Consider the following 26081-nt stretch of genomic DNA (forward strand, 5'->3'; position numbering starts at 1 on the left):
ATTGCCCCACCCGTGGCACACACACACACACACACACACACACACACAGTCATACAGATAGACAAAGTGTCGAAGTGAGGCGCCCTCGGGCGCTGGAAATGACAAATCGAGCTGAGCTCGAGGACTCGCGCGCTAGCGGAAAGGGAGCGTGGAAAGGGAACATCACAATCCCTCTCTCCCTTCCTCTACCCTCTACCCTGCCACCCTCTTCACCCCCCCTCACCTCCCTTTCTTCTTCCTGGTTAGGCCGAAAGTTTTGGTCCGCCCGGTCCAACTCCGAACAGCCGAGCCAAGAGCCGAGATCTTATTCATGCTCAAGGACGTCCGAATGTTCGCGACGTCAAAAAAGAGATGCTCTCGAGATGCTCGAGATGATAAATCACTCGTCAAGCCAGGTCAGACCAGGCCAGCAAGCCATTCATATCATCGTTCCTGTTGTCTTCGCCTTCGTGGAGGGCCTGGAGTGGAGTGCAGCCCACTCCTCCAGTCAGTCAGCCTACTTAGGTGATGGTGCTGGGGATGCAATGGGGCTGCGGGGTGTGGTGGTGGGGTTAGCGCCACCGGATGGACACCTTGCGCCGGTCTACCGGTTCGCTGTGCATCTGTTTGAGCTTTCCGGTTTGAGATTCCTTCAAACAAAATCTATTCTTCAAACATAGTTCATATAATCATATGTACACCCACACGTGCAAGGGGATCGCACTTCGTTACTATACACTGAGACAAGTTTCAAGAGCGGCACCCACAATTTTCAAGTATCTTCCATACCGTTTTATTAACCGTTTTTCAACTTCTGGTTTTTGGGGACATTTTTAAGAAGAAAAAATATGAAAAAACCGATCAGGGGTTATTTTGATTATCGGCTAGTTTTCCGAACAATTGCGAAGAATGCATCGACAACTTTCTATAGCCGCAAATTCTTGCAAAACAAGTCAATATGTGGCGATTTAAAAAAAAATCTGAGATTTTTTCGAGGCAAAATAATTAGTTTGCTTTTCCGAACCGCCAATGACTTGAAAAATCGCTGTAGTTTTTTATTTTGGTCAGATTTATTATGAATTAGGCGAGAACATATCTACTCACGCTTCTAAAACTGCTACGTTATGCTCATTTATGCTATTGTATTGTTTTTATCGGCCTTAATACATTTAATACCGAGTTTAAAAGCTAAACTTGTTATTGGTTTTTTGTTGAATTATGATTTTTGTACCGACGGCCCAAACCTACTGTCATTTTAATTCAATAACTTTGCTTCTAGACGACCAAATGCCCATGAAATTTGAACTGAAAGTCCCTCAAAGATGCACCATTCAAACAAAAATACCCACATTAAGATAGCGCCACCAGAAAATTTCCTATGTAAAAAGTCCTGCTTCCTTTGCGACAGACCATGTAGTGCGCCCAGGAGCTCGAAGAGACTAAAGACAGCCCTTGTATGCCCTGGAAAATGGCTAGCGGAAAGCAGCAGCGGAACAGCGCGCGTGTCACCCTTGTCTCAATCTTAACCGCCAGCCCTCAAAGATCGCACAATCCGTGCAACGACTGCCCATTGCATTGGTGTTTGCAATTTTGGGGCATGGGGAATGAAGGTGTCGCATCTACCCTTGAATCCCGTGACAGCAACCCCCCGGCGGGGGGTGCCCCCCTGATACCACCAACAACAAACCCCCCGCACCGCAGCCTCTAGGTCTAGGAGCCTAGCCGAGCCCTCTCCCTCTGTACGCACTTCACATTGACCGTCAAGGATGGATGGAGTTGGAAAGCGAAAGGAGGGGAGAGGATGAGTGCCACGACCCCCAACCCCTCTCCCACCACCCGTGCGTGCGTGCGTTCGCTCGCTCGCTCGCTCGCTCGCTTGTGTCTTCCCTATCTGTCTCAAAGGCAACGTGGGGCGCAGAACGCGTTGCGCAGACTCTTGCGCCACGCACACAAATACACCCACGGTGGCCGGACGGCGGATGTCATGGGGCCAGGCAGGACGATCGCGCGGTCTCACTCGCTCGCTCGAGCACACTGTCCGGTGGTCCGCTCCGCTATCCGCTTACCACCCCCTTAGGCCTATCCACGAGGCGAAGGTGGGAGATGCGCGCATTCCTTCTCCGCGTTTGCGTGCGTCGGCCCTGGCGATCGCGATCTCTCGCCGATCTTTCGGTGTCAGCAGAACGGAAGGAAGGAAGGAAGGAAGGAACTGAGGGGACGGGCCACGGGTGGGCGACGGAGGAGGACGGTTGCGTGTGAACCAACGAGGCCACCCGGTTCGCCCTCGACCGCGGCCGGCCTGCTGCCTGCCTTCCTTCGGATCGCAGTATAATAGTTCGCGCGGAGCGTTCCGTCCGGTTGGTGTTCCGTTCAGTGCCGTCCAATTCCGGGAACAGAAACATTCGCTGTAGTGGTAGTGTTAGTTGTTGTTGTTATTGTTATTGTGAGGTAGTCCAGCGAGGTAAGGATCTATTCGCCCCCCCCCCCCCCCCCTTGGCTACTATTGGGCCTGTTACCTAGGCCTAGGCAACTGCAGCACCAAGCGAGCGTCGAGCGACCGCCTGTTAGTTAGTGAGTGAGTGAACTATTCATTTGCGATGCGTACGAGTGTGTGTATTTGAAGGATGGACGATCGCAAGGCGGAGGATCGGGATCGTGATGCACAATGATGACATATTTAATTCATTCTCACCGACACACACGCAGGCGTGCACAGACATGCCGGTACCGGTATGCTATTTTCGGTCCGGAAACGGTCCAGGTAGCCAGATCTCTAGCTCTCTCGCTCTCTGTGACAGGGTTGTACGGGCTGACCTTCACACGCAGGTGCGCAGGACCTAAAACTCAAATGGGAGCTATATTAGGTTGGCTAATAAATTTTTTCGTATTTTTAGTAAAACTCTAAAGGGATATATTTCTGGTTTTGAGCAACTTTATTCAACTAAATATGAACCCTTTTTGATTAACCACCTTGTGCCATTTTTCGGCTAAAGACATAATTCCTTTAGTGTAAAAACTGTGTGGTTTTTCGTTGAAAAACTGTGACACGAAGCTTTCACATGCTTCTCTTGAAGCCAGCCGTACTCCACTAAGGGAGTTTTGCATAGAACGAAACAAGTCCGGTAATCCGATGGTGCACGGTCTGGGCTATTTGGAGGATGCATCAAAACTTTCCAGCCAAGCACTCCCAGTTTTTGCCAAGTCGCCAAAGATGTGTGTGGTCTAGCGTTGTCATTGTGGAAGACGATGCCCGATTTGAGCCATTTTTCCTCGATTGCTTGCTTCAATCTCATCAATTGGTCACAGTAAAGTCTAGAATCAATAGTTTGACCAGGTTGGATTAGCCCATAATGAATGATTTCTCTCCAATCCCACCTAACGCCTTCCGCGGCGTCAATCCTGGCGTTGAGATTGTTTGTGTACCTTCTCCATTCTTGCACCATTATCTTTTTCGCACGTTATTGTCTTATTTGATCCACTTTTTATCTCCTATTACCATTCGCTTCAGAAACGGTGCGATTTCATTTCGTTTTAGCAAAGAATCGCAGATGTTAATTAGGTACCATAAATTTTTCACAGACATTTCATGCGGTATCCACATATCGAGCTTTTTTTGAACCCACCCTTTTTTAAATGGCTCAAAACCGTTTTATAGTGAAGGTTTAGTTCCTTAGCGATGTCACGGCTGCTTATGTGACGATCCTGGTATATCCTTTCAATAATTTCATCGACTTTAGCAACGAAAGGTCGACCAGAGCGAGGTGCATCTTTCACATCAAAATTTCCTGAACGGAAGCGAGCGAACCATCGTTATGCTACACGAACTGATTCAGCATCGTCCCCGCAAAACTTCCCAAATTTCGTTGGTGACTTGCGTGGCATTTTTCCCATTTTTTTATAGAAAAATTTCAAAATATAGCGAATTTCTTCACTATTTTCACTCAACTTTGAACAGCTATAACTTGTTGCCCACTTCTCCAAATTCTGTATTGATTAAAAGAAACATCAAATGTCCCTTAAAACAACGTGGTATGATATGACATAATGTGCTTGATAACGGTGGAGATAGACCAACATTCCAAAGCCATCTATTGCCAAAAAAGGAAAAGACTTATTGGCCAACCTAATATAGTGTGAAAAGAAGTGGTGGGTGGGTGGTGGGTTTGCTAATGCTCAAGAGCATTGCGTTGTTTACGCGCCGGCCGCACCGGCCGCACCGGTTTGATGTTTGACGTGTCGCGGACATTCTGTGGTGACAGCCGAGGAACGGGGCTCCGGACATGGCGGAGCCCCCCTCTCCACCCCCCACCAGCCCCCCCTGTTCTGTGTGTTATCACTTTCGCCGTTGTTGTCGTCACCGTCACCGTCGTTGTTGGACGTAACGCGGGCGCACCAAACGCGAACGAGCGCGTCACGCGTCATTTGTTCTAATTTTAGTACCACCACCTTCGGTGTGTCGATGTGTGTGCGTGTGCGTGCGTGCGTGTGCGTACAGCACAGCAGAGCCGCGCTCGACCTTGGAGCTGCTGGTCCCTAATCCGCAATTTCCCTTACTCTACTATTCCTCGCCCAGGATTCATTCGCCAGGGGTTTATACTCCAAAGGGTCCGAGCGCGTGTCGTCTACTGAATGCTTGTGTGTGCGTGACGGTGATGTCCAGCCAGGGGACTGACACAGACCGGAATCGTGGTGGTGGCAGCAGCAGCAACGGTGGTGGAACGGCAGCCCTACTAACCCATCAGAACCTGCTGCGGCTTGCCCTGAAGAGACCGACCGAGTGGCAGTGGGAGCTGACGACGTCTAGCTCCTCGCCCAACATTCACTTCCCTCGCATCCAGCTGTACGATGGTGCGAGCGGCGAGCTGATGGTGGAGGTTGATCGGCCGGACTGTGTGATACGGTCGGCGGGCCCCCCCAACCCCGACCCAGACACAGATCAAGCGCCGGTGGCCGGTCGTGGATCGTACAGGCGCAGCCGGACCACACTGGTGAAGGAGCGCCTGGTGACGTCCGGTGACTCGCTGGCCGACATCTTTAACCAGCTGCGGAGCAAGGGACTCGGCCACAAGCTCTCAACCAGTGGCTCCCAGTATCGGTTGCTGCAGAAGAGCCAATCGACGAGCGTGGTCGTTGCGCCGTCACAGGAACTGCCGTCGGAGTGTACGATCCCGCACGGCCGCCGCTCTCGACGCCGATCCACCGCTAGCCGTTCCTCCTCCATCCTGGGGCGGATCAGCGAGTTTTACGCCCATCCTGGTAGCAGGAGCAGAAGCAGTAGTAGCAGCAGTTGCAGCAGCAGCACCACCACCACCACCGCCACTACCTGCTCAATGCAGCAGGAAGTGGAGCAGCACAGGAAGACATCACCAACACCAGCAGCAGCAGCAGCAGCAGCGGCAGCAGCAGTGCCACCTTCTATACTCATACTACCACCGGAGGAGCTGCCATCAGCCGCACACGGTGTGACGATCGAGGAAGTCGTGGATGAACCACCGCGTCCTACTGCACCTCCGGAACTGGCATCTCCGGCGGCGGCGACAAGGCCCAAAATCTACAAGCTGGTACGCAGCAACGCCGGCACGCTGATGGTGCGTGAGGAAAGCTTCCATACGCAGCGCAGCTTACGGCGCCGGCAACGCCAACAGGCTGGTCTGGCGCCGGCTTCCCCAACACCACCACCACCACCACCACCTCCTCCTCCGGCACCGGCACCAGCGTCGCTTCTCGGTGACTGTGAGCCATCCCGGTACGAGCCGGCAATCAACCATATCGACCGGTTGCTGTCACAGGTGATGCTCCGTTCGCAGGATCTGCCCGAGGACCGGCCAGAACGGCGATCGGTTCGTTCCGGTAGCCCGGCACCCAGCACCAGTCACCGGGGGCGTCGAAGAAGAAGAAGAAGACGGAGTGCCAGCGTGACCCCGGGGAGCGGCTCACCGGTTCGTCGGACTACGACGCCCCTCGGTCCGGTCGTCCGGCGTTCCTCGTCCAGCTCGCCGGCACCATCCGCCACCGTTGGTGCACCGACGACGGTTCGACGCTCCAGCCGGACACCACGCCACCAACGACGCCAACGTTCCAGCTCCAGGGAACCGGGCACAGCTGGGTTAATGCACGGTAGGTTAATGGCAGTAGCATCTCTCTTCTTCTTCTTCTTCTTTCCCTTACTCCACCCCCTGCTCCTCCTTTGCACTTCCCTACCACGCAGAGCAAGCTGCGTTTTTTGTTTTGATTCCACCGTTCGCACCGGAACGGTGGACGGCATCGGTGGAGTTTGGGGCACGCAAGCGCACCACTCACAACTCACTGATTCGGGATACGGTGGGCTTCTGGTGGTTTTGGGACTGGTCACAAAACACGGTGTGAGATTGAAATAACAGCAGTAGCATCTTTTGTTTCCATGTTTTGGCAAGTTTAGCTTAGCGGAGCCGCTGACGAGCTGAGCATTCTGCGACGACGGGGAAATCTAACTATTAGGACCTACACGAGCCTACAATCAGTTCAAGCCGGCTGTTTTTTTTTTTCTTCTTTCCCACGAACAATACATATAAGACAACATTCGCCAGCTCTTCCGCTACTTTTAGATCGCGTACAAAAAGATACTAAATTCCGAAGAGTTGCAGACGAAAGTTACAAATGAAAAAAACCTTTTGGGAACCTTCTTCACGAAGCCGGGAAGGAACAAGAATGAAATGGAATGATCTGCATTTAGCGCAATACTTGAAAAGTGATCAGTATGCGAAAAATGAAGTGGCTAACACTAATCCTGTGAAATGTAAAATAGATTAACCTTCTATCTTTTCAAAGAGTACCTCATTTTCGAGGATTTGTGGTGAAGAAACCATTCATCATTCACAGCTAGTCCCGTTGAGTTTTTTGTTGAAATTTCTCGATTTCAATTATTGGCATTAAAGATCCTTCGCACGATTTTGCTTAACAAAGCAAGTTTCAAACTCATCTTAGCATACGGATCGCTAAAGAATGTAACAGCCAGTCAGCCGGCCGCAGTGTAAAGTACACCAAGCGAAATTAAAATAGCACCACCCAGATTTTTTCTTATAAAATGACGAATAACTAAGTTTCTATCAATTCCTTTCTGCTACATGTGCTAAAAACAGTTACGGATTTAACTAGCATGAGTTTGTTTGGTTTGGTTTAGCGGTGTTTTGGAAAATCCAAGAAAACTAAAAAAAGGGTGCGAAATAAAAATAGCACCACCGCTCAATTCAACAGTTGATTACAATTAAATGCGATTTCAGCAACAAAATCAATGTTTTGAGACAAAAGAAAATCAGAATTTCGAGCGTTAGCTGACTGATTTGCTCACAGCGCTCCAGAACTCAACATTTCAGCATGTTTACACAATCATATTGTTTTCTGTTTTCATAAACACGACGTGTAAGCATATACTAAAGGGTTTCTATGTGATTCCGATCCGGAAAACGGGTTGACGATAACATAACTTCTGTATTTTTATCAGAAAACCATGTTTTGTGCGTTGTGAATGGAGAGTTGCAGCATTATCTTGTTGAAAAGCAAAGTCCTGACCCATCAATGATGATTCGAAAGTATCTCTAACATGTGTGCATAATCCTCAGACTGCATTTCTGCTATTCTTTAAGCCAACCGATGCCTACCTGAGGCGGAAAAAGTTTTCCCTATATTATCAATGTGTGAGCGCCCAAGTTCCTGCCCATCTCTAAATCTAGTCATTGCGCAAATCGAGCTAGTAGTATTGCAAGTCATCTAAACCATCAAGGTTGACCTATTTGTAATCTAGAATGATCGAGTTTTTCCATTCTTCGGACAGGAAATGTGACTTTTGGCGAAGTTCAAATAATACACCTTATGTAGCTCAGTTAGTTTGGGTCGCCATAGTCTTTTGAGTAACTCCAAGTGCTCACTACCTGCCAGCATTTGTTGTACGTGACGTGTAGTCACTATCAGAATCAATTTTGCGCGGATTTATGATGTTGATCTTTTCTAATTCATCACAATCCGTAGCATTGTCCGTTTATCCTTCGAGAAAACTCCAGTTTTCTCCTCACAATTCTCAATGGGATTAAGTTTATTGCTATTTTTCAACAGTTTTCCATCAGCTGTGTGTGCCGGATGAAGTATTTGAATCATTTTTCGATTAGAGCAGCTTGCGTCATAGGTAGATTTTGATTATTACCTTTTCGTCGAATGTTAGACTGTCTGATGGACTCATAGTGGCTAAATTAAACAAAAAATAAATAAAAGATTTCACTGCCAATTGTACGTACTTAGGACCATGAAAAGGGTCCTGAAAACCGAAACAAAGTTCTTGCAAATGAGTGCAAAATTTGAATTTAACATGAGGTGGTGCTATTTTTATTTCGCACCCTTTTTGTAGTTTTCTTGAATTTTCTAAAAAACCGATAAACCAAACCGAAAGAGGAAAAGGTAATTCCCAAACTGGTCGCCGCGCCGCGGGAAATCGAAATGATGTAGCTCCGTTGCCGAAATCCGATGATGGAGGCGCCTGGTATCCGGATGGAGGCGCCAGGTAGCTGGTAAAAAATGCGGTAAAAACCCCGCATTGAAATTCAATATTAAACATCTCAAACTCCATTATGTGGTGCATGTTGGAATGTTGAGAATTTTTGTTTTGCCTGTTTTTTTTTTTAAAGTTATTATAAAGTAATTGAAATACGATCCTTTGAAAAAAAATAGTCTGTCCAGCTGATGCTGCACCACGAGCGCATCGTGCAGAGCCGAGGTTGCTCGGGCTCGTGCTCGTGCTCGGGCTCGGCCTCGCGGTTCCCAACGGGGGGCTCGTCCTTGGGATCACGCGGCAGTCGGCCTCGTACCGTCGGCTCGTGCGACTGCGGTACTGGGACCATGTGTTGGGTTTGCGTGTGTGCGATTCGATACCTTCTGCGCTCGATCTGCGTTGTGCACCGGAGTGCGTGCGTGTCCGTGTGAATGTGCGTGAGCGCGAGTGTGAGTGTGTGGAAGAAGGGAAGGGAGGGGCAGGGCTGTGTGTTGGAGTGGGCACCGTTCAGGCAAACGGTGGCGGTGCAAAGTAGTGGCAGTAGTAGTGCCGGTGAGACTGTTGTTGCTGTTGTTGTTGTTGTTGTTGTTGTCCTGTATCCGACACATTCTGACATCCTTCAGCAGCAGTCGAGGTGCGTACAATGATGGACGATCTTCAGAAAATCACCTACACAGATACACACATCCACACATACACACATACACATATATATTTCTTTCTTTCTTTCTTTCTTTTTTTTCTCTCTCTATCTCTCTCTCTCTCTCCATTTTTTCTCGCTCGATCGCTTCGGTCAATTACGATCGAGTGAGCCTTTCACTTTGATTCGCACCCTTGGATAGCCGGCTTTCATCGCCAATTACACCCTCATCTACTCAACTCCCCCACCCCAACCCAACCCGCCCCTCCTCCCGCCACAAAGAACTAGGATCCGGGCGAAATGCAATCGCACGAACTATCTCTCTATCGCGGGCGGAGCGATCGCGGAGAAGTGGGTATCGATCCGAGACCGCCACGTAACGTAACGCCGTACGGGCGCGGACAGCTGGAGCGATGTTATAAATACAATGCGTGGCTCATCATTCGATTCGTTTGCATTGCCCCCCCCCCCTGCTTCTCCTTCTCCTCCTCCTATCTGCGGTACGATCGACACGATCGAACAACATCCATTGGCGCCGCTCCTGGGGGGGAGGTGGGAATTGGTGAAATGGGGAAGGGGTTGGCGGAGCTAAATGTCGTAAAAGTTGGAATGCCAAGTAGTTTTTCCCCCGGCTGCTGCTGCACCTTGCACTCAATCTAATGGGGAAGGAGCGAGTGGAATAAAAAGGGGTGGCACTGTGTGTGGGGGGGTAGAAGGCGAATTGGTGCGGATTGTCCCCCCCCCCCCCCCCCTCCCGTCCTCATGGCTACTACTGGTGCTGCTACTGGTGATCTCGTCAATGGTTTGCAGCTGGCCCTAGGTACATGTCCGGTCCGTGTCCGGGCCACATATCTATTGCAACTCATTTATAACAACAATTAGCGAGTGTGTCACCCCCGGGGGACGCGTGGTACCGAGCGCGCACATTTTCGCTGGTTTGTGGTTGTCCAGGCAGATCGTCTTGTTCGTCTGGTCTTTGAGCTTCCCTTTTAGCTCGCTCGCTCGCTCGCTCGCTAGGCTGCAGCTGACAGCAACGGGGCCAGAGAAACAGGTACAGCGACGAGCGTGTGGCCACCTCAATAATATTCAAAATTTAGCGATCTACACCCCCTGGGAGGGTGTAGTTTCGGGTACAGGGAGTTTGCCCTTGAGGGGGGTGGCCACACGTACCTTCCAAGCTGAGATGAGATGATGAGCTCATCCGATGGTTCGAACTTATGCGGGGACACCTGAGGGAGGTACTGGCGGAGTAGACCAAGGCCTCCAAGGCCCCAAGCTCCTGGGAACTGAAGCTGTAACCAAACTCCTAGGATCTAGGAGCGAAAGGGACATCAGGAAGTTGTTCCAGGAAGTGATCTCCCCCCTCCCCCCTTGGTTCCCTAGAACACGACCGACCCCTTGGTGGCCTACAGGGTGTAACATAAAAAAATGAGAATGTTTTCGTTGCTCTGTTTTGGAGTTTTTGGTTTTTTTTCTAACACCAGTATGGCATTATTGGGGTATTGGTGTATTTATGAGACTCATATCTATCAACTGATGTATAAAAAGTACTCGTGCAAAAGTTGTCTGAACTGAAAAATGTTCTCAAAGGCAACAGTGTCGATTTTGCTTCGCTCGCAAAAAAAAACGATTGTCGTGTGCTCTCTTTTCACGATTGATCCAGCATGGAATTCCTGCACGAATAGGATCATATCGCCCCGAAAGACTAAGGATGGTCCAAAGAACATAAAATTTAAGTTCACTTTTGAGATCCCCGATGGAATAATGATGTTTGGAGCAGTTGTCTCTAATGGTTTGAAAATGCCACCAGTTTTCATAAAATCCCATATTAAAATGTGTATATCGATTTTTTGAAGGATCACGTTTTACCATCGATTAAAGTAAACTTCGACACTCCAGAAAATGTTGAGTTTCAGCAGCAAGCCCCTGCCATGCGTCTAAATGGACTCAAACATGAATTTTTAGTCAAAAGATTTATGCCCTCCAAGCGGTCCTGAATTAAATTGTGGTGGCTATTCAATATGTGCGTTTGTTCGGCCTAAGGCCTGTGAATCATCACACCATACACGGTTGGCTCGCTGAAATCGTTTATCACCGAAACCCTGGTCTTCTAAGTTGGACACCTAATGTCACCAAGGGTGTTCTCGAATTCGTAACCGCTTGGAGAAATTAATTGAGAAAGCAGGCCAGAAAATCCTCCCATTTTGTACAATGCAATATAGAGTCAATTTAGATATTTTCAAACACTAGAAAACCTACAAAAATGGCTTTGTACTTTGAAAAAGGATTTTCTCATTTTTTTTTATGGTGCACCCTCTAGGTGAACGAAGTAAGTACGAGCTGTTCGATGGATCGTGGACTCCTTGGACAGGAGAAAAGGGGGGCGTGTGTGTGTGTGTTAATACCAGGAATTTTCCAGCCTGGTACCCAGCTTGCATTACAAACAAAGCGACGCCGAACGCTTCTTGTGGAATAATCCATTAATTTTATGATCCTATTCCTTTCTCTCTCCCTCTCTCTCTCTCTCTCTCTCTCTCTCTCTCTCTCTCTCTCTTCAAAACCCTTTTTCTTCTATCTGCCTCTACCTCTACCTCTGCCTACCTCCTACCACCAAACCCCCGGCATTGTACGTGCCTGTCTCCGTCCGTTTGCCCGTCTGTGTGTGTCTGCGGGCGTGCGTGTGTGTGTGTGTGTGAGTGCAGGTACATACCGTGCGCATGGGCATGCCAGTGAGGCCCGGGCCGGGCCGGACCACGATGGAGCGCGTCCGTCGATCGGGCGACGATCCGGATCGGTCCGGAGTATTGCATCGATCGCCGATCTTCCTCCGACCATTGCAGTGTCGGCGCTCGCAGTGAACGGATCATCATCTGGATCATCCTCGTCTACGTCCTCATCGTCGACCATCAGCAACCGTCAACCGTCTGCTCGTCAGTTAGTGAAGCAAAGTGCATCCGCGTGCATCAGTGTTCCCGGTTCGCCATCCAGCGGATTCGTCTCGCTCGGTCCAGACCGGTCGAGTTCGGAAACAGCACCAGCAGGAGCAACCGAAGCGGCCGCTAGTGTTGAGCGTTTGCGGGAATCGGCAGCGCATCTCGTGTCGTCCATCAAGAGCCACCGATCAACCGCGGAACCGAGGGGCGAACAGGCAAACCGCCGGACGATGCAGCGACCGAAACCAACGCACGGGCACAAGCGTTCGTACAGCTGTGTCGGTGGTAGCGGCGGGGACGGTGCACCAGGTGCACCAGCGGCCCCGGGCCAACCTTCAACCACCAGCTCTTCTGCCTCTTCCACTTCCTCGTCCCGTTCGCACTCATTCGCGGAGATCGTGGAACTCGCGCGCAAACCACCGACCGGAGGACCGGCACCGACGACGGTGACGGAAACATTTCGGAGGCCAGCACCACCACCACCACCACCATCACTGCCGAAGCCCTCGGTGCCGGCCGGCGATGGCGAAGAGCGACCACCGTCGTACGCGGAAGCAGTCCGCGGGGGGGCCACCGCCCCGCCACCCACCGATACGCAGCGAGCGGCCGAACTGTCGTCGGATACGCGCCGCCGCTGGAAGTACTATGCGCGCAAGCATCATCGCACTGCATACCAGGACACTCCTTAGGCGGGTGCAGCGTCGCGAGCGTCGTCACCGGAGGCCACCGGAGTCCCCCACCGGACCGCACCCTCCCTGCTCCGGGTACATCCTGCTCGACCTCGCCACCGTCCTCTGTGTGATGCTGCTCGTCGGTGCGTTCGTCCGGGCCCTCTACCTAACGCTTTCCCTGCTCCGTCCTGGCTAGAACCTTCCTTCCCTTCCTATAGACCTTCATCCCCCCCCCCCCCCCTCCCATCGGTCAACGTGTGGTGTCGTCAGCTGGCTGCATCCGGCGGGACGAGATGCGGAGACGGCAACCCCCTATCAACCCCCACCCCGCGAGAGAGAGAGAGAGCTCCATCAACCTTCCCGCCCCACATCGAAGTCAACCATCAACCACTGCTCTGTGTGTGCGTGCGCCCGTCTATGTGTGTGTGTGTGTCGACTAAAACAAAAAAAAACACAAAAAATGACCCAAAACAGTTGCAAACCAATAACGGTAGCAATCCAAAAAAAAAAAAACGCAAAGCCTGCAAGGATACCAAAACCAGCCACTAATTGCCTTAAATTAACTCCCCCTACCCCTCTCACCGTCTCTTTTCCTGTGCTCTACCTAACACCTGCGATCCTTTACACTGGGAGCCTCGCCCTTCGCTTTGACACTAGACAGCTTCAGCGCTAATTGCGTGCGTGCGTGCGTGTGAGGTGCAGGGGGGGGGGGGGGGGGTTGGGGTGAGAAGGGGCGTGAAAAAAAAAAGGAAGATCGAGACCATGTATTCGAGCCATCGCGACCGTTTTTGCTGCGTTTCAATAAACGAAAGCACCACCCCTGAGAGAGAGAGAGAGAGAGAGAGAGAGAGAGAGAGAAGAAGAAGAAGAGGAGGAGGAGAGTGTGCTTCTGCCAACGCTTAAACCAGTGGTTTTTTTTTGTTTTGCCTACACGAAGGGGTGTTGAGAACATGAGGGGAATGAAAGGAAGAAAACGGAAAGAAAGAAGGTCCGAGGTTCTGATCTTTTTGTGCTGGGTTTGTGCTCTGAGGGGTTCTCCGAGGTTATCGGAGCTCCAAGCTCCGAGCTGGTCGGGGGGGGGATGGTTAAGGGGGAAGTCAAGCGGTCAACCCTTTGGCGACTCGGGAACATCCCTTTGAACCCCGGCAGGTTCATAACGGGAACAGGAAAAGCGAGCGGTTACTACCGCTTCCATTATCGTACCACCACGATTCCAACTCTTTTCCTCCAACCGTCGGTGTCGTCAGCAGAGCTAACCATCATCGCCCTACCGCAACCTCCACTCCGTTCCGTAGTCCATACCAAAGCTATACCTACATCAAATGGAGCTGTAAAGTCAGTCAAAGTGTTTCAATTTGTTCATTAGGCATCCGTTAAACATAATGGGTATGCATTTTTTTTCTAATTTGACACTATAACAAATATTTTCATTACGTTTAAAATGGCAAGATCCGTTCTCAAAAACTGCTATTCGCCAACATCGTTCGTTTTTTGCTTCCATCTCAAAAAAATCGGCGGCCGAATCGCATCAAATTTTAATTGAAGGTTACGGTGGGTATGCTCTTACTGGAACACAGTGCAAAGTGCGGTTTAAAAAATTTTAAAATAGTGATATAAATGAGAGAACCACCAACCATTGAAAATGTTAGAAGTCCTCAAATTGCATGCCTTATTGGCCAAAACGATTATTAATGATCATTAAAAACAATAATTAATCAATTTCGACCGAGACTTGTGAAAAAAATGAACCAAAATATCAAAAAAACGTTAAAATTGACCGATTTTTCTCGATGAGAATGCATCGCCACCGCGCGGAATTTCGTCCAAAGACACGCTAAAAGCAACAATTGGTAACAATTACCACTTGCGGCTAACTCACCAGACTTGACTCTATCAAATGAATATTCATTTGCATCGCTGGGACAGGTAATGGCCGAGCAGCGCTTTCTTTTGTTCGAAAATTTGGAAAAATGGATAGGTTTTGAAAAAAATGCTACAGATTGGCGGTTTTTTAGGTTAGGCAGCCAAAAATTGCCTAAGATATAGTTGAAATGTGTAGCTAACGATTGCCATTGACTTTGGAGAATAAGTTTTTCTCCATTTTCCAGGAAAAAGCGCTATTTTACGCAAATCAAAAAGGTTTTAGTTTCATATGCATACACCAGGTATGTGTGTTCACAGCGGACTCCTGCGTCCTGGGAAATAGCGAACAACGTCGTGTGCAAAACAATGCCCCCTTCCCCCCCCCCCCCACCCGCCTCCACCCAATTCGTCCAATTTTATCGGGATGATTGCACACGGCACCATCGGGTCGGGATTCTATAAATGGATAGATGGCATGGGCACCCTTAGCACGCCAGGGGCCCCATATGGTGGCCGCAAAAACCGACACCGCCCTTTAATGTGATTGCCAAAGGGATACCCAAGTGAGGGCGAGGAGTGGACGGGGTGTTTTGCAATCTCCCCCCCCCCCCCCCCCTTTTTCCGCGGTCGTGCCGTTTTTCTGGCCGTTTTAGTACCGCTGTCATTAAATTCTGGCCGCCATAAATTCGCCATCTTTATAGCGCTCCTCCTTCTCCCCCTTCAATTCCCAGCAACACGCAAAACGGATCGGAACGAATGCACCGATGGCGTGAACCCCCTCCATATACCCCCATTAAACCCATTCACACGTTACCATCCAGCGCAAAAACGCAAATTCACTCAGAGCACTTGCACCTCGTTGCAGCATCAGCAATTTTTAGCCACGGCACCGTGTGCGATGAAGGACTTCGATCGTTAATGCGCTTCACGATTTTTCCCCGGAGTGTGTAGTGTGTGTGTAGTGTGTGATAGCAGCACTAGTATCAGTCTGCTGAATCAGCAACCTTAACCAGTGAGAAGGGATTTTGACAGCGGATCGTTGTAGAATTGCAATTCACTCGTTCTTTTTTGTCCGATCGACCGAGGTGGATAGGTTGCTGTTGCTTCTGTGATATTTTGTTAACCCTCCGCCCCGTCCAATAACCTCGGCCCCCTCTACTGTGGGTGCTTTCCGAATTTTTCGGGGGATCCGGTTGCCGCTCCTGAGCGTACCGTTTCGGTTTCGGTTCGATAAAAATGGAACACACTCATTAGCACTTACGTGATCCTTCGGTAAACACTCCACACCCACATACACGCCCACACACAAAGGGTGAGCCCATATGGGTGCTGGTGAAGCACCGAGTTTGGCCATAAATGCCGAGTGGAAAGCAACCACACTAACCAACCCGGCGAGCACCAACTCTCGAGGGATCCTGGCACCGAGCAGGGCGGCCCGGAAGAAGTTGTCCGGTACCGGTAGTCCAGCGGAGCTTGGAGGGTATGGAATGCCCCCCCGGGAGCCCGGGATGTGTCATGGGCATTAATGGGCATGGGCGGCCGCTCTATTAGGGGAAGGGTTCCGGTCCTCAGTTTTGACGAAAACAGCCACCGGAGAAGCATGTCCCTCTCCTTCTTCCTTTTTTTTTTTTGCTTACCCTTTCGCCCGGGATATTGGCTCGCTCATAAATGAGCGTGCCTTGGAGTTTGGCGCTTGCTTCGCCACGAAAAGTACAACTGAGAGATGTGAAGAAGGGATAAGGGAACGGAAGTAGAGTGATGAGCTTACGCAAAGCACTCCGTCTCCGGCTTTCTACAGCTGCACCCCCCCCTGCATTTGTAGAACGTGTCAATCAATCTAACTTATTATTTTTAAACACCTCTTTGCAGTAGATCAGCATTGAGTTTGAAAAGAGGATTCATTGGAATATCTAATTTCTGCTTTCAACATTAAGATTGTTATTATTTTTAACGGAATAGAATTCACCATTTTTTCAGTGAAGTGCTATCGTTAGCTACACAGTTTTGCTAACTTTGAAAATGACCCAAGTCTGGTAAACACAGCGGTTGAGGCAGCAAAAACGAGGGATTTTTTTGCCGCCTGATGGCCGATGGAGACAAGAAAATAACCAAATCAGAAATCTACACATTGTCAGCATGCATGGCTTTTCCACCCAATGAAAGCAGAAAGCCCAAAGCAAAGCAGGAAGCCCCCCCCCCCCCCCCAAAAGAGCGTATCTGGTGAACGATTGAAAAATTGTGCCCTGGTAGCTACAGTTGTGTTCAAAATAATACCAGTGCCTAACCACCCTGTAAAGAAATGATCATTATTCAAGTATGCGTTATCTATTTGGTCAATCGATAAGGTGGGTTTGTAGTGGGGAGATCACTGATAGGATAGACATACCACTTGCACTAACAAAATCGCAATTTGTTGATGGTTTTGCAAGAATTTGCAGAAACGCCTGTTTTGTGCTGTTCAAAATAATAGCAGTGGTGAGCGATTGTATGCTTTTTTCAATGTTATTTTGTGTTTAAAAAAAATCTTTGCTTGTTTTGCTTTTCCATCAATTGGTTAAAATGTAAAAAAACATAAAATGAACGAAAGCCGAGGCTTTTTTACTTTTACAGCAGTAAAAAGGGACGCATTAAGCATTGTTCTATAGAGAATCGAAATTTGATTTAAAAAAAAAATGGAGTAGTAAGGAAAATCGTACCAGCAGATTCAAGAATTAATGGAGTGCTCTCCCAAAATGATCAGCAATGATTTGAAATGGAAAGCGGAGGCAGAAACTAGCGGCTAGAGACGAGGCACGCCCTAGAAAATTAACCAAAAGATAAGATAAAATCCATATCAACTGGTACAAGAAAAATGGCGCAGTGTTTTATGATCTGACGAATCCAAAGTAGTGTTGTTTGGATCAAAAGACCGTCGTCAGTACGTAAGATGTCCATTTGCCACAGAATACGGTAAGGACATTGAAACAGGAGGGAGCCCATATGATAGTATGGGGATGTTCTTCCTGTTATATTGCCGGGCCATTTTATGCCAGGCATCATAGACTATCATGCATACATCAGAATCCTCGTCTAGGTTATGCTCCCTTTTGCTGAAGAAGAAATGCCATTAAAATTATTATTTTAACAGGATAATGAGTATATTTACTAGCAAAAGCGTAAAAGCGTGGTTTCAGAACAATCGAGAACAATCGATGGCGAAGAACATCGAGGTTATGGTGTGGCCAGCGCCGTCTCCTGATCTCAATCCCGTTGGGAGTCTATGGGTAGATGCCGGATGTGCTGTTTCGGAAGCAAAGCCGAAGAATGAGGAAGAGTGTTGGTCGGTATTTCGTAAATCGTAGGCTGCAATCCCTGCCTCACGATGTCAAAGACTTGCGAGCTCTATGACTCAGCGATACGCCTGTGTAATCAAGAATAAAGGCTATACTACAAAATATTTTAGTGGAAAAAAAGCGGAAACTTTTTTAAGTCAATTTAAAATTGCGCTTAGTAATGGGTTGATTTTAAAAAGTAAACCATACATTCTTGTTTAATTTATGTTCCTTTTTATACAGGAAAAAACAGATTTAGAATAGATGCAAGAATAATCATTTTATATAACTTTTTAGCCTATGAACCACCCACTGTTATTATTTTGAACACAATTGTACGATCTATCGATCTATCGATGTGATCAACATGTGAGCGGGTTGGTGTGAAAGTGATGAGCCCGCACACATAAACACTGCACGCTAGCATATTACAACTGCTACTGCTTCCCCAAAAACCGCGACCTCTACCTAAACTTTCTTCTTCTTCTTCTGCTCGTGTTCGCTTCCTTTCCGCTTTGCAGATCGTTTCAGTTGCGTCGCATTCGCGGATAGCCTTTTCTGAACCGGGTACCAGCGGAGCAGACCGGTGCGAGCAGCAGCGCGGTAGGCAGCAAGTGGCAGCAGGATTGTCGGTGAGTTGACTGTTCCGCGGCATGCTCAAGACGGCTTGCGGTGTGTGCACCGCAACGATAGCACCTCCGATGGCGTCGATGAAGCCCCTTTTTCCGGGGGGGGGGGGGGGGGGAGGAGGAAAAGGATGAGAAAGAGAGAGAGAGAGAGAGAGAGAGAGAGAGAGAGAGAGAGAGAGCAGAGGCTCTAATGTACTGAACGGCGAGCGCCACACTGTGGAGGCGCAGATTTAATTTACCCCTAAATAAATACGACAACCCGAGGTCTGCTGCGGCCAACGTTGGAGTTTTCGGGGCTTTCGCCATAAAAAAGCGCGTGCCTCTGTTTTTTTTTTTTTTTAGGATATCTTGCGGTAAGGGGCGAAAGCCACTATATTTCCAGCGGCGCTCTAAATAAATAAATAACGGGCAGGCTATAAAAGGAAAAACGGTTCGCCACCTTCCAGTGGTGCCTGGAACCACCCACCCACCCACCCACCTACATCAACACAGACACGCACACGTTCAGTTTGTACACCGGTACTGTTGGTTGATGCCACAGTTGCGTAAGTATTACCTTGTGATCGGTGTGAAAGACCGGGGAGGGAGAGAGAGAGAGAGAGAGAGAGAGAGAGAGAGAGAAATAGAATGAGAGCATTGTTTGTTAAGCAAGCAATGGTAGCGGCACCAGCAGCATCGCAAAGCAAACAGAATCGCCAAGCAAGCGAGCATACACCTTGAAAGGACAAGCAAGCAGCCAAGGTGTGTGTGTGTTTGTGTGTGTGTGTTTGGTTTCCTCTCGGTAGGATATGTCGCCTAGGGCTGCATCAAATCGATGCATCCATTCTGACACCTTCAACCTGCCGGTTTGCAGACAGAAAGGATTCGCTAAGAGAGAGTCCCCCCCAAGGTATCGATTTGTCATCCAGTAGCCAGCACCATCACCGGGCCGGGTATCGATACACGCATCGGTATTTGACGCGCGCTCCACTCCTATCGATCTCTGCTGATGGTGACTCTCGTAGTCGGCGTGGCAGTTGTCGTCGGTGCGTGCGTCGAATCTCCTCACCGGTTCACCAACACCGACCTAACCATTAAACATTTAATATCGGTGGCCAGCTGGAGCGAGAGCTGGAGGGACACAGGTGTGCCCAAGCGAGAGAGAGAGAGAGAGAGAGAGAGAGAGCGCCCCGGAATCTCGGCCGAGCGGCCACAGTCCAGCCGTACAAACATCACATCCCTTTTTCGCAGGGGTTAGGGAAGGGAGCAAAAGGACACACGCCAGACACACGAGCTCACGAGCTCGCTCATGAAGGTAGAGGAGGGTTGGTCGACTGTCACCGGTTGGACGTGCACCCTCGTCCCCCCTATCATCCCTTTTCGCACCCTTTCCAACACGGTTCACTGCAAAAGATTTCAATTCGATTGCTCGGGATTCGGGAGAGGGGTTGGGATCCTCTCGGCATGTCTCACAACTTTTGTTCACCATTCACCCTGCTCCCCTCTCGGCAGCGCTACGAGAGGTGGATGTCCTGTACGGGGGTGTGGCGCGGGGTGAGAGAGTTCACCTGGTGTGGAGTGAACGAAACGTGGAGGAGTGGTGGGGGGAGGGGGGCTTGGGACTGGATTGCCGGTTGCCGATTATGTAATCTCCGGCTTCCGGGTGAGCTGCTGAGCATGCCACCCTTCCTCAACCCCCTTTCTTCTCCCTCTCTCTCTCTCTCTCTCTCTCTCTCTTTCTCTCTTTCTCTCTCTCTCTCTCTCTCTCTCTCTCTCTCTTTCTCTCTCTCACGCACCCACACCCTCTTTCTCTCCAGTTCTTCAGCTGGAAAAAGGCCCTGAAGAATAAAAGTTTGAAAATTAAATAATATCTAGCGACTCGATGCGTAGCGCAGAATAGAGCAGCAGCAAAAGGGAGAGAGGCGAGTCAAGTGGTAAGAGCGGGAAGGATGCTGCAAAAGTTGACGCAAAACCCCCGCAGCTCCCACCGAGTTCTCTGGACGCTGGGGGATTCTGGATTTCTTGGAGTTCATGATTGGCCGGAATACTTTTCCGGCCCCTCCTGTCCCCCCTTACCAGCAGCAGCGGTCCCAGGGGTGCGGGGGGTAGTCCTCACTACCTTCTCGCTGCCTTTGTGTCCGCCTTTGTGCCCGGGAGATGCGTCAATTGGGCTGATGAACGATGAAGGACCAAATTACGTTTTTGATGATGAGACCCCCCCTGACACACCCTCTGTCTAAACAGACCCCACCCCACCCCCCCACCGCACAAACTTACGTACTCGAGTGGTCTTTGTTCTTCTCGCTCGCTCATCAAATTTATTGCCATCAAGTGCTACGTCATCATTATCGTCGTCGTCGCCGCCGTGATCGTTGCTCCCAGAGTAGACAGACGGCAGCAAGGGTGTGGCCGGCTGCCAGCAGCAGAAACGGTAGCAGCAGATGCTGGAGACCGAGTGCAACGCGGCCGCCGGCGCGCTGGGGCAGCCGCCGTACCTTGAGCGCTCGGTTGAGGGCAAGCAGATGGCCGGCATCGGACTGCCAGCGGGCGTACAGGCCGTGCTGGAGGAAATGCAGGATGTGCTGGTTGGCGGCCGCGTACAGCGGTGAACCGCGCGGATAGAGGTAGGCCAGAGTGTAGCTACGGGGACACTCGCGCAACCGGTGCACCCGCGGCGTCCCGTCGCGCCCAAGGTACTTCGTTGACAGTCGACCAAAGTCCTGCTTGCGGATGAGGGCGGCCGACTGGCCGACCACCACCAACGACGGGCCACTCGCCCGGCTACTGATTGTCGGTGCGAGGACGAGTCGGTGGCGCAGGTTAGCGATCGTGCTTGACGCCGACGATGCATCCTCGTTGCCAAACACGTCGACGGCGAGGGCGGGCGCACTGACGACGATCGGCAGTCCGCTCGCGTCCAGCTCGGCCAGCGTATCGAGGTTGCGGCGCGACCGGGGCGTCGTATAAACGTCCACCAGGGAGCCCTGCCGGCCCGCGAAACAGATGGTAGTGATTAATATTTATTTAACTAACACGTAGTCAATACGTCGACTGGATGCTGCAAAAGACTAAAATTCACTTAAGATGAAACGTATGCACGGTGCAACTATCTCAGACGTTGTTCGGCGTGAGCCGGGTGAGTTCGTTTACGTCTTTCACGCCTTTTTAAATTTGATGGAAGAAGTTTGTAATAAATCTTCCCACAAACAAATCTTGTAGGTTACACTCAATATTTACAGCTTATCGTCTTAAATAGTTCAGATTCATGTGGTCGCAGTTCTTTGAATTTGAGTACATGTTTCCTTACCAAACTACGAAAAACTACCGCAAAATATGACGTTCCCTTTCCGGTGACTGTGAGTTTTGCTTGGTTGTGTATAGGGTAGCTTCAACGCTTTCAGGCACTGGTTTTAGCCATCAGTTTTGGCGGAAGACCTCAAATTTAGATTCATTAAACCAAACAATACATTTCAAAACTGTAAGCGACTTGAAACATTTTGTTTTCGTGAACGAAAAACAAGTTTAGTTTGTGCTTGCTCGATAAGGTACTTTTTCATAGTGAAATAGCTATTTTCACAATTAATAACAAAGGAAAATCCAACAGCATGATAAGCGAGAAGTAGATCAGTTGAAAAATAATAATATTAGGACTGTTTTTGTGTCGTACCCTAAATTGGAGATTCTAACTTGAAATTCAATTTACTGATTTATGCTGAATGCAAATTCATAAAATCATATGCCAAAATAAACTACAGGCTTCCTTCTACAAGATAAAAATATGCACATAATTGTTACATGCGGAATCGTAACCATTTCGAAGCAATTTAGATCATAGCCGTTAGTGGATTTTTATTTGTGCCGGGCACTGTACATGGATTTGTTTTAAGGGGGGGCTTCGGTATTTAATTTTTATTGGTGACACATGTTTTTAACATTTTTCCCTGAAAGCAGATCCTTTCAAGAGTATTGTGGAAATGTTTTGGATGAATCGAGGATAAACTGACAATGATACAGATTTTGGAAAATCCGCGTTTCATACAAGGCTCCATGCAGCCCGCTACTTTGAAGCGCGTTTCCCAAAAACCAACGGTTTCAAAGTCGGTGCCCATCGTACCGTAAAAACTACGGGGCTGATCGATTTGAAATTTTTAACACATAATCTGTACACTTATTGCCAGCTAGCCCCGTCGAGATTTTATGAAAATTGTTGATACTTTTTTTTAGTAATTATGTAAAGTTCCTTTTTTTGGCAGAATGACGAGAAGCATAACTTTTTCAACTTCAAAAATCTGCCAAAAATCGAAAAATTGGAATATCAACAAAAACTTGATGGGGCTACCTAGAGAGATTTATAATATTTCTAGCGAATATCGATTTGTATATTTCAGTTGATCCTTGATGTCGCTACGATGGGCACCGGAGAAAGTACCTTTTCGACGACATGTCCACCAAAATGTGATGTCATGGATTAATTTTTCAATTAATGTTGCTCAAAACAATACCAAATTTTCTTCAAAAGTTGTAGATTAATATGCCATTTACTTGAAAAAATAAAATTGAATCGTTACGTCACAAAAAATCGTCAAAAACGGGCCTTTTTTGACCCGAAAATACCGAAGCCCTTAACGTCCTTTTGTGAACAAAAATTACGAACAAAGAAGATGCGGCGCGAATAACAAAAAGGGGGGGGAGTAGAAAGAACACGTGCAAAGTTACTTTGCGAAACTACGAGAAACTCACCTGAAAGGCTCCGGATAGGGTGAGACCCCAAAGCAGCGCGAGCCCGATAAGTACCTTCTGGCGTCCCGTCGTTCCACCCAGCCGCTCGACCGGTGCGTTCACCATCGCGCTCACCATCACCCCGGGCGCCCTAGTGCCCCCGTGGCCGCCCGTCACCCTGGTAATGGCCGCATAGCAGGCGGCCGCCACCGCAACCGTGCCGACGATGGCGAGCCAGAGCGGTGGCGTGAAGCACCGGAAGATGAGCAGCCAGTCCGGGAGCTGCCCACGGAGGACGAGGAGCGACCAGGACCAAGAAGAATCAGTGACCAGTGGCCCCCAACGGGTGCCTTGCGCGGTGACTTACCATACCGGCCGCCTTGACAAAAACGCACAGACTGTCCTGGTAGACGGCGGCCGTAAACTGGACCGCGCGCGTCTCATAGTCCTTGAGGAAGTAAACGTTGAGTGACATCCAGGAGTTACCGCGCCCCGCCATCAGACTGCCAAGAACGCCGGTGAACGTACCGTTGGCGGTCCGGAAGCCAAAGTTGGCCGGCTCGTGGCGGACGCGGGGCTGGAAATTCATCCGGCGTGCCAGCTCGGCGAGTGCCTCAACGTCCGCACCGAACAGGTCGGCCAGGTAGTCAGGCGCCGTTGCTGGAGTGGTGCAGCGAAGGTCCAAGAAGGAGGAGGAGGAGGAGGAGGCCGTACCGGGGATGGTGTGGCGGAGCATATCGAGATCCCGGCGACGGTTAGCCATCGGTGCCTCGAACCCGTACAGCTCGATCGGCATTCGGTGGAGGTTCAGCTGACGCCAACCGAACCACTCCGCATCGATCGGAAGAGGGCGCTGGTGTGGCGTTCCAGCGAGACCTTCTCGCACCAACATCACCGCACCCCAGCTCTCACTACTGTTCCCGGCTGAGGTCCCGCGTGAATTTCGTCCGGGTGCCAGGAAGGGATCGTACATGAGGGCCGGTTGATCGGGGCACGCTGGCCAGAGGATGGCAAGCCGGATGACGCGCGTCTCGCGCCACAGCTCCTCGAGCAGGTGGCCGGCGGTGGACAGGTCCGCCTCCCCGGGGCAGCTAGGCACCGTTCCACCACCACCACCACCACCACCACCGACCAGCAGCAGCTTCTGGGTGACCGGGAACGCCTGCAGAAGTTGACGGAGCGAACGGTGGTGCTCCAGCTCGGCGAGAAGCACGATCAGCGCCACTCCCGTCTCGTCCGCCGTGGAACCGTGTGCCAGGGTGGTGGCCAGTGTGGCAACCGCCGGATGTGTCACATCCGCACGCAGTACCATCGATTGGCGGCCGATCGCTAGCGTACCGAGCGCTACGCTTAGCATGTCACCTGTGACGTCGCCGGAGAACTGCAGGAAAACGAGGAGCGTGGCGCGATCCAGGAAGCGCTGACCGGTCACCAGCAGCCGCTCATCGAGTGAGAGCGTTCTCTGCTGTTCCCCTTGGATCAACTGCTGCGGACGGACCTGCAGCATCACCTGCAGCACTACAAAAAGTAGTAAGCTGTAGCCACTAGGAACCACTGCCGCCATTGCCGTCCGAACTACTACTGCACAGCGACGACCAGGGCCAGGGACCAGGAAACCTGTCATGGCTGCCAGGCTGCCAGGTGGTTGTTGCCGGTGTTGGTTGACAGAGATGAATGGATTCGACGACGACGAGGACGATGACGAGGGTCGCGGTTCCGTTCTGTCAACTCATTCACTCGTTCCCCCTCCCAATGTCCTAATTGTTCCGGCAGTCTAGGGGCGAGGGATTGGGAGCTGAAAGGCGAGTGACCAGTTTGTTGATTTGGTGGCCGCGTTTGTAACGCACCCATTTCCCCACTGCCCCACAGCTGGACCCGAGGCCCCCCGGAAAACAAAACTCCACCAACAACTTTCTGACTTCTGACTGATTCCAAATATTAGGTTGGCCAATAAGTTTTTTCGTATTTCGGTAATAGATGGCTTTGGAGTCGTCCAGCTCCACCGCTTATCAATTATAAATCTTGGAACACTTAATATTTGGCCGCATTCTTCTACTCACTGTAGCGCTCCTAGTGGTCGCTTTGCTGGTCTGGTGGTGTCTTTTTAAAGGTCAACGTCTTTTCTATTAGTGATAAAAAATGCGTCAAAATCGAACCGCACCTTCAAAAGTTATCGCCGATGAAACACGTAGGGTGAAAATAAAGTCTGCGCAATCTCTATGAAAACTCAATTTAACTGGAGTAAAAACCCTGGACAAATTTGACTTATCGTAGAGGAAGTACGATGTAAGGTTTTAGTTCATTTAGGCAGATGAAATTTCCCCTAAATTACTCATTTTGGCAAGCGATCTGCAGTTGTCGTTTGAAAACGACGGGTGGTTTTATGACGGGAGGGTCCACGAACGGCCGTTTCTAGAAAAAAGAATGCCTGAAAAAGATCGTTTTATGTTTTATTAAGGGGGGACTTCGGTATTTTCGGACCAAAAACAGGCTCGTTTTTAACGATTTTTTGTGACGTAACCATTCGACTGTATTTTTTCAAGTAAATGGCATACTAATCTACAACTTTTGAAGAATATTTGGTATTGTTTTGAGCAACATTCATTGAAAAATTAATCTATGCCATCAAATTTAGGCAGTCGTGTCTTCGAAAAGATACTTTTTCTGGTGCCCATCGTAGCCGCGTGACGGGTCATCAGAAAAATACAAATCGATATTTGTTAGAAAGATTATAAATTTATCTAGGTAGCCCCGGAGAGAGACAGATTTTTGAAGTTGAAAAAGTGATGCTTTTCGTCATTCTGCCAAACAAAACGAACTTTACAGAATTGTTTAAAAA

General features: G+C 49.6%; 2 protein-coding genes across 3 annotated transcripts; one reads left to right on the forward strand and one right to left on the reverse strand.

The window, feature by feature from the left end:
- Positions 1-2214: 2214 nt before the first annotated feature.
- Positions 2215-18605, forward strand: LOC126579609 (serine/arginine repetitive matrix protein 2). 2 transcript variants are annotated; one of them, XR_007608455.1, is made up of 4 exons: positions 2215-2440; positions 4553-6096; positions 11840-13142; positions 18437-18605. XR_007608455.1 is itself a non-coding variant. In XM_050243074.1 (3 exons), exons 2-3 carry the CDS (start codon positions 4632-4634, stop codon positions 12757-12759), a joined length of 2385 nt encoding a protein of 794 aa, XP_050099031.1. In that variant the 5' UTR covers positions 2215-2440; positions 4553-4631; the 3' UTR covers positions 12760-13429. The 2 variants fall into 2 exon arrangements, 1 of the variants encoding a protein (XP_050099031.1); XM_050243074.1 differs by lacking the exon at positions 18437-18605 and having other exon boundaries at positions 11840-13429.
- LOC126579713 (uncharacterized) lies at positions 15398-24806 on the reverse strand. Its single transcript, XM_050243261.1, has 5 exons — positions 24379-24806; positions 23610-24333; positions 23264-23524; positions 20879-21507; positions 15398-15479 (listed from the first exon to the last, which is right to left on the reverse strand). Exons 1-5 carry the CDS (start codon positions 24804-24806, stop codon positions 15398-15400), a joined length of 2124 nt encoding a protein of 707 aa, XP_050099218.1.
- Positions 24807-26081: the final 1275 nt, after the last annotated feature.

The sequence above is a fragment of the Anopheles aquasalis genome, chromosome Y (genome assembly GCF_943734665.1).
Source record: "Anopheles aquasalis chromosome Y, idAnoAquaMG_Q_19, whole genome shotgun sequence".
Taxonomy (NCBI): Eukaryota; Metazoa; Arthropoda; class Insecta; order Diptera; family Culicidae; genus Anopheles; species Anopheles aquasalis.

What these genes read in the sequence shown, in the direction of transcription:
- LOC126579609 (XM_050243074.1), top strand. Translation starts at nt 4,632, where the DNA reads ATGTCCAGCCAGGGGACTGACACAGACCGGAATCGTGGTGGTGGCAGC. An exon ending in CACAGCTGGGTTAATGCACG is followed by an intron (nt 6,097 to 11,839) that starts GTAGGTTAATGG and finishes GTGTGAGTGCAG; the next exon opens with GTACATACCGTGCGCATGGG.
- LOC126579713 (XM_050243261.1), bottom strand. Translation starts at nt 24,806, where the DNA reads ATGGCGGCAGTGGTTCCTAGTGGCTACAGCTTACTACTTTTTGTAGTG. An exon ending in TTGTCAAGGCGGCCGGTATG is followed by an intron (nt 23,525 to 23,609) that starts GTAAGTCACCGC and finishes CTCCGTGGGCAG; the next exon opens with CTCCCGGACTGGCTGCTCAT. An exon ending in CCCTATCCGGAGCCTTTCAG is followed by an intron (nt 21,508 to 23,263) that starts GTGAGTTTCTCG and finishes GCGGGCCGGCAG; the next exon opens with GGCTCCCTGGTGGACGTTTA.